Raw genomic sequence first — 8,631 nt, forward strand, 5'->3', positions numbered from 1 at the left:
TTCCCTTTTGTGTCTGCAAGTTGGAGTAGTGAGTCATAGGGTATGACTCAGTGAGTTGGAAGCCAGACTCACTCATGAAGTAACTCGGCGAGTCAATGCCATGACTCGGCGAGTTCAAGACAATCTTCTTAGATCAAGAACAGACTCGATGAGTTGTTCATACAACTCGGCGAGTCACAGCGTAGAGTGTTCTTCGGATGAAGGCGAACTCGGCGAGTTGTTCATACAACTCGGCGAGTAGGATGCAGGACTATTAAGACTTGGGTTTAGAAAAAGGGACTCGGCGAGTCGGCAAGCCAACTCGGCGAGTCTGGTCAACTGGCAGTTGACTATGACTTAACTCATGACTTGTTAAGGGTAAATGGGAAATTTACCCTGAGGGCGGTTAGTAGTATTTGACTAAGTGTTTGGTGGGAATTACAGCCGGAGGATTTCCGGAGCAGTAGCAACAGCAGACAGACTATTCCCACACAGATCAGCAGCTACTACGAGGTGAGTTACCTTCCAGTAGCGGTGGGTCTAAGGCCACAATGCCCGCCCACCAGTAGGAGATGTACGTTAGATGATTGTCTTTGTGATATCATCTAGGTTTGCTACTACCTGTGATATGTTTATGTGCAAGTATGATATGATGCTATGTGATAGTAGGGGGAGATATTCCCCACATTACCGATCGATAGGGTCGAAGGGGCGATCATGCCCAGCCATGCTAGATAGATTATGAGATATATGTGTTATGTGGTAGTAGTAGGGGTGAAATAGTCCCCAGTATCCAGTCGAGAGGACCGAAGGAGGAGACCAGCACCCAGATATGCTAGTCAGTATCCGGTCCAGAGGACCGAAAGGGAGACCAGCACCCAGGTATGCTAGTCAGTATCCGGTCGAGAGGACCGAAGGGGAGGCAAGCTCCCAGTTATGCTAGGCAGTATCCGGTCGAGAGGACCGAAGGGGTAGGTCGGGCACCCAGATATGCCTGACGATATATGCATGTTATGTGGTTGTATGGTATGTGGTAGGTTGGGGGAACTCACTAAGCTTCGTGCTTACAGATTTTAGTTTTGGTTTCAGGTACCTCTTCTTCGAAGGGGAAGGAGCTGGCGCGGTAGCGGCCCATCACACACATGCTTCGTATTCCGCATCATGAGAACTTCCTAGGGATTTGTACTCTGACATTATTATGTTTATTGAAATGTTTTCCAGACATGCGATATCTTATTAAAATACTATGATCAGTAAATGTTTTAATTCGAATGTTTACTAAAAATATGTTTTCAAAAATGAAATTTTTGGCTCGTATTTTGGGGTGTTACAGTGTCTATATACGTTAGGTTATAGTTACAAACGTTGATTGTTTTTTTGTGACTAATAATTAGCAATTCGTCACATATGAAAGTAAGGTACGTGTATCCATTTATCAAACATGGTCACACTCACCATAATTACAACTTTACTAAAGATAAACAATATTCTTAATAAAATTTAAATTGTGTGACTATATGTAGCAAAACAACTACACTAAAACAACATGAATGTCGCATGTTGGTGATATACAGTCACCACGTTAAATAAATATGTGTGACTACTAACTGTTTAACGCTACAATATTGGATATTTAAGGAACAAAATTCCGTACACATTTGCCATACTTTTATACTACGGCCACATGTTTTCATAGCATACAGACACTACATTTTAAAGTGACCATAAGACCCATACGATGACATCACCTTCCGTCACACTTTCAGTAAAAATATAACATGTCATTATACACATATAGTCACACTTTTTTGGTGTGACTATAAGTCCTTTTTCTTGTAGTGGAAATATATAATACACCAACTTACTTGGGCATTATCAAGGTAGACAAATCAGGAATTCACAGTGTGAATAGTCCTCGGCTATCTGTATAAATTGTCACTGAGTTGAATATAGTTTTTATCTCATTTTTTTTAACATAACTTGAAAAGAGAGGCAACAGAAAAGAAAAGGAACGAGCTTTGATGCAGAAATACAAGCACAAGAAGCACAGATAGAAGAGGATCTTATTGAGCATTCTAAGGTAAGGTATAAGGGCATTTACCGATGTGCTTTTAATATGTTTATTTCAGCTTGTGCACATGAATGGATGATTCTTGAATGAATGCAATTTCTTCCATTTTCTGGAATTTATGAAGAGGAACAATTTTGTTAGCCCTAAAGTTGCTTATGAAACAGCAACTGCTTTGCAGGTATAGTTGGATGAATTTTACTAAATTCAACTATATATAGGAGAAACTAATATCTTGCTCTTTGATAAAACAATTACAAAAAAAAAAGTTTGCTAATTTCCTGTATTTCTTCTTGCATTTGCCGATTTGCTCTTGATGTTGACCTTGATGCTTAGAATTCCTATAAGATTAAATGCCTCATCAAAGTATAACAGTCATTTTCGTTTGGATTTTGGTTATTTTACATTGAGGAAAGAGGTATATTTTAATTAATCTTTGGAATATTTTATGTTCCATCATTGATTTCTGATTCGGTGACCAATAAACTAATCCATTAGTATAATATATAAATGATAATATAATTTTATTGAAGTATTTTGGTTGCAAAATTTACATATGAATTACATGTGATTCACATGTAATTCACATGTAATTTAAATATGATTCACATGTAAATCACAACTGAATCACATATGAATTACATGTGATTAACATATAATTTATATGTGATGTAAATCACAAGTGAATCACATATGAATTACATCTGATTCACATGTAATTCACGTGTAAATCACATATGAATTACATGTGATTCACATGTAAATAACATGTAATTCGCATATGAATTACATGTGAATAACATGTAATTCACATATGATTAATTTGTGATTCACATGTAAATTACAAGTGAATTACCTATGAATTACATGTGATTCACAAGTTAATCACATATGAATTATATGTGATTCACATATAATTCACATATTAATGACATGTAATTCACATCTAAATCACAAGTGAATCATATATGACTTACATGTGAATCACAAGTGAATTACCTATGATTCACATGTAAATCACAAGTGAATCATATATGAATTACATCCATATGCACACATGCATTTTATGTAAGTGTTATTCGTTAATTATTTTTTAAAATTTTCTTGTAAATTTCATATTTAAATCTTAAAAGATACAATCACATGTGAATATCACATTATATAATCACATGTGAATCTTATATGATATATAAATATGCGTGTTCTTATATTAATCATTTTTTTTTTAATTTTCCTGTAGATTTTGAGGAATTTTTGGAAAATATTGAAGATGAGAAAATGATAAATTAAAAAAAATATGGAAATCTTGATATAAAGAAATGATAACACTGTGAATCTATGTAGTTTTTTTATATTTTATTTTGTATCGAATAAAACACTTGAATTATGTTTATAGATTGATTAATAAAAATGAGATTTTTTATAATTTATTTACGAATATTATAATATAAAAAATATGTATATATGCATTTGAATATATATATATATATATATATATATATATATATATATATATATATATATATATATATATATATATATATATATATATATATGCACCTAAAACGTTGATTTTTTGTTAAAAAATGCAGTTTAGAAAAAAATTGCACTTTTTTTTTATCAAAAGCGCAGATTTTTTTAAATGCAGTTTTTCCAAAAAAAATAAGGTTTTTTTTGAAAAAAAAATGCAGGTTTTTTTTTTTTTTTTTTTAATTTTTAAAATGCAGCTATTTTTGAAAAAAAGATGCAGTTTTTTTTTTTAAAAAAAAGACTTTTCATTTTTTTGAAAAATTCATGTTTTTTGAACAAAAATTAAAAAAGCTCCATTTAAAAAAAATCGAAATTAATTATTTTTTTTAAAGTAGATCCGAAATTTTGAGTTATTTTGTTAATTTTTAGACCTTTATATTAATATATTAAATAACACAAAAAAAATTAAATATTAAATAAGATTGGTAAGATGATGATAATATCCTTAACAAATTACTTTTGATCTAGCACTCCACTTTTAGTTCTCGAGTTTCGGGAAACATTGAGTTCTCAACCGATATCATATATATATATATATATATATATATATATATATATATATATTTCTGTCTGTCGCAAACGTACAATCCCAAAAAGATTAATAAGGAAAATTTTTTTTTCATTATTGAATATCAACTCTACTACAGAAAACCATACGTTATAACTATGAGTTAAGCATGCTCTCCACAATGAAAAAGTTGAAGTAAAAAATAAAAAGTGAAAACAACACTACAATCTATACCCCTATCCCCCTCGTTCTCTCTTTCTATGAAAAATATATAAAAGAAATTAATGTGGCAATGTACAAGATGTATAGATACACTACCCTAGATCAAGATAGAGGTCCCCTCCCCAAATCAAGAAAAATAAATACTCTAACAGGTTGATGAAAGCTGTTCCACCATAATCCCTACTTAATTTTCTACAGTTGGATGAGCAACAATTTGGTTGATTTTAGTGTCAAAATGTTTTCTAGTTAAATGAAACTAGGGTTGAAATGTGAATGATCGTGCAATGGTCATGGCGAGATGTTTGGCTTGAATTCGGCTTTCCAAAAATTTTCTATATCTTCAGATACTCGTTTTGCATCCGCAGATGAACCAAACAAACCACGTCTAGTGAACCCTACTGCGTATAGCCCACGTTCACCTTTCCAACCATGTGGAAAGGGTTTCCGAGGCATTCCATCTTTTTGTGAGAACATGTCCTTTTCCTATAGACAAAAATATATATAGGTTTAGACATAAAATTTGAATTTAAAATTATTGAGATTAAAGCAAACAGAGAAAGATATAAAAAAAACACCTTTAACCAAGAGGGCGTATTGCTTTTGTACCCTGTTGCTAAAATGATAGCATCAAAATTTTCTATTCTTCCATTCGCAAATTGTACACTATGATGCCCCACACTTTGAATGCTTGGATGCACCTGTACATGTTAAGTTACACAATTAAGTATGATTTATAAAACATTATATTAATTAATATCTAAGGCGGTTTAAAAAGAATCAATATCCATCATATTTTGGCCATAAAGAAGGAAAATGAAATTTCTTTTACTTCGTCCTTATACCTATTTAATAATAACATGTGTACCGTATTGATAAGTAGAAATATTTAGTAAGAGGACATTGAAACTCTCTATGCAAAATATCAAGAGACTTCGTACAACATATTCCAAATTGTAAGATAAAAAATCTAATATTAACATATGTTTAACCACCGATACGTGTTTTGGTTATCTAAAACGCTTTGCAAACTTTATACCTTTTAGACAATATAATATTCGTTTTTACCGCATAGAAAATAAACACTTGAATAATATATATTATGAGCCTACAGGTTCAAATCAATATGGTTCTAACGAGGGTAATGAACAATAGTTTTAACATGAAACTTTCTGAAAATTAATCAAATGTTGCAATCTTTAAATAAATAGAAGATTTATGAGATATTCCACCCATCCAAAAAGATTCGGCACCTTCTCTTTAAAACATGTTGCCTTCACTCTTTACCTAAAAGGCATAAATATTAAAAGCTTGGATTTCTTAAAAATGGAGAATTTTGTCATAATTAATATAGCCAAAAGTTACATTTGATGGAATGATTATATATACATTAAAGAAAGTAGAAAGAAAAGTCCAAAGAAGAAGAAGAAGAAAAGCACAAAGATATTATATATATGGGAACATGTTTAAGGAAATGCATGAAAAGAACCAAAAAGGTAGGTATATATAATATAGAAGTTTACCTTAATGTGTCCACTTTTGATCTTGGCTAGGGTTCCTACATCCAAAACCGGTGTTTTTCCGGTCTTGCTTTTGAGCTCAAGGGGCCCTACTTGGGGCCGATCAAGTCCAAAACTACCGGTGCTTCCAAAAATCATCCATGACATGATCAAAAGAAACCGATCAACGAGTCTTATGGGTAACCACTTGAGCAACCACATGGACAGCCCAAAAGTCGATCTTCCCAGCATCTCTCGTGGTAGGACATGTACCTATATATATCGTGCATTGTCAGTTATATATTTTTTTGATTAATTTTGAAAAATATATAAAACATAAATCATAAAGTGGTGATACTTATATATATATATGATAGCACTTTTCTGTTCGTGGAGTAGTAGTTTCACTTTCATAGAGGGCCAACGACACCATATGCTGAAGGAACCTTTACAGTAATGAAACACTCATGTAATTATGATTAACTTGTTTTTACCTTTTTTCTTTTTTAATGAATAGAGTCATGTGTTATTTGCTCGCATGCTTGTGAGTTCCAAGAAAGTGGCATTAGTTTTGACATGTTAATTTTACAAATTACAAAACCTTTGATATCATCTTCTTTAATACTTGGCAAAAAATAAAAATAAATTCTTTAATGAATTTTGAGGACGATGGATAGATTAGATTAATTGAATATCTTAGGCATTTGATAATGAATTTTATTTTCTTGCACAACACGAGTCATGTATTTTTAATTGTAATGATAATTATTAAACAATTACGTCGCTTACATGGGTGATATAATTACTGTGTTGAAGGCTTCCTAATATATAGTAAGGTGTATGTGGCCTCTCCCATAACTCGTATGTTTTAGTTTTCAGAAATATAAAAGAAAATTATGATCGTGTGACTGAAAAAAAAAAAAAAAAATACTTCTTGTGTTTGAAATTAAAACAGATGTAGCATTTTTATTTCATATATAATTATTTAATACAAGTTATCGACTAGTATATATCGACATATATATGAATTGAAGTAACCTTTATTAGGGTGAAGTTGATTGATTAAGATAGAGTAATTAAAAGAATGAATACTCACAGCATTTCTAACAACAAGAGAAGGATGAGCATCATGATTGCAAAGATCCAAAGACACTTCCATTCCCGAATTCCCACAACCAACAACCAACACTTTCTTCCCTCTAAAATCACTCCCACTTCTATACTCCGCCGTGTGTCGTACCTCTCCACGAAAATTCTCAATCCCTTTGATGTCCGGCACCACCGCCTCCGCATTCTCCCCGGTGGCCACCACCAACCACCGGCAAACATACTCCATCTCTTCTCCTTTCAACCCTACACTCTTCACTCTCCACAACCCTACACTCTCATCATACCCTGCACTCTCCACCTCCTGCTCGAAAACCGGCTTGATCCCAAATCGTTTGGCATAGGCCTCCAAATACTCCACAAACTGTTGTTTGGATGGGTACATCGGAAAATCCTCAGGGAAGGGCATCAACGGAAGTTCACAGAACTTCTTGGGAAGATGTAACCGGAGGCGATCATACGTTCGGAATTGCCAAAGCGAAGCTATGCAATTTGATCTCTCCAACACGATGCTGGGCACCCCTTTATCCTTCAAACAGGCAGCCGCCGCAAGCCCAGATGGTCCAGCCCCGACGATGACCGGACCAGGTACCCATACACGGCGTCTCAGACCAAGGCCTTGGTTAATAAAGTGATGATCATGAGCCATTTTACCTTCCAATTCCCTTAAACAACTCATCGTCTTTCCAAAATATTTGATAAAGATTAAAGAATCTGATAGAGAGTATATATATGATGCCGGTAATGGATTATGGATTAATATGAGTGGTGGGAATTGGCTTAGATTCGAAGAAAAGGGCGTTGAGTCAAAAACAACGTGTTGTTTCAAGTGATTATACAGTTAGAGGCTCCTCTATCTTTGGGAGATGGTTTTTAACGACAAAACTAATTAAGTTTGGATAAGAGAGAGTGGATTAGAAGCCTGATCCACTTATGGGTTCGATCAGTTTTTGTAGGGCTTGCGTAATTGTGGATTTGAAGTGAGCGATAACCGGAGTGAAGATCGTTTGATCGATCGGCATTAACATTCATTCACACACAAGAAGAAGAGAGAGAAAGAGAGATTGCGATATATGCATATACATTCTTTTTGCTGGAAGGGAGAGAGTGAGATGAATTAAATTCGGTCAGTATATATGAGAGAAGATCAAGGCCAAGTGGTAGAGAGGAACTAATGGAAGTGGGGACATATATATAGTATTCTACCCTGCCCCCTTCACTTGCATAAGAGAACAATATATATATATATATATATATATATATATATATATATATATATATATATATATATATATATATATATATATATATATATATATATATATATATGGTTAGGTTCATGTGAGACGATCTAATTTTGTGAGACCGTAAGACGTATTTTTTAATTTTTTTTTATTTAATTTAAATTCCAAAAATAATATTTAAAAAAAGAATTTTTGTATTTTTCCATTTATTTTGCATTTTAAAATTATTTTTTAAAATATATACAATGTAATATTCTATTATAATATTTCACGTATTTTTCTAAAAAAAAACGGAATTTTTTTTTTATTTTTTTTTTAGTTAATTCAAGTTCCGAAAATAATATTTAAAAAAAAAATTTAGATCTTTCCATTTATTTTCCGAAAATAACATTTAAAAAAAGAATTTTTATATTTTTCCATTTATTTTTAAAATTATTTTGTTAGAATATGTATAGTGTAATATTCTATTAGAATATT

At 32.4% G+C, this 8,631-nt stretch overlaps 1 protein-coding gene across 2 annotated transcripts; it reads right to left on the minus strand.

The window, feature by feature from the left end:
- Positions 1–4,267: 4,267 nt before the first annotated feature.
- On the minus strand, positions 4,268–8,083 carry LOC145034848 (indole-3-pyruvate monooxygenase YUCCA6-like). Of its 2 annotated transcripts, XM_078983388.1 has the most exons (4): positions 6,900–8,082; positions 5,828–6,076; positions 4,883–5,005; positions 4,268–4,790 (listed from the first exon to the last, which is right to left on the minus strand). In XM_078983388.1, the coding sequence occupies exons 1-4, from the start codon at positions 7,587–7,589 to the stop codon at positions 4,596–4,598; spliced, it is 1,257 nt and encodes a 418-aa protein (XP_078839514.1). In that variant the 5' UTR covers positions 7,590–8,082; the 3' UTR covers positions 4,268–4,595. The 2 variants fall into 2 exon arrangements, with proteins under 2 accessions (XP_078839514.1, XP_078839515.1); XM_078983389.1 differs by lacking the exons at positions 4,268–4,790; positions 4,883–5,005 and adding an exon at positions 5,059–5,591 and having other exon boundaries at positions 6,900–8,083.
- Positions 8,084–8,631: the final 548 nt, after the last annotated feature.

Source organism: Lactuca saligna, chromosome 3, assembly GCF_052625555.1.
Source record: "Lactuca saligna cultivar CGN05327 chromosome 3, ASM5262555v1, whole genome shotgun sequence".
Taxonomy (NCBI): domain Eukaryota; kingdom Viridiplantae; phylum Streptophyta; class Magnoliopsida; order Asterales; family Asteraceae; genus Lactuca; species Lactuca saligna.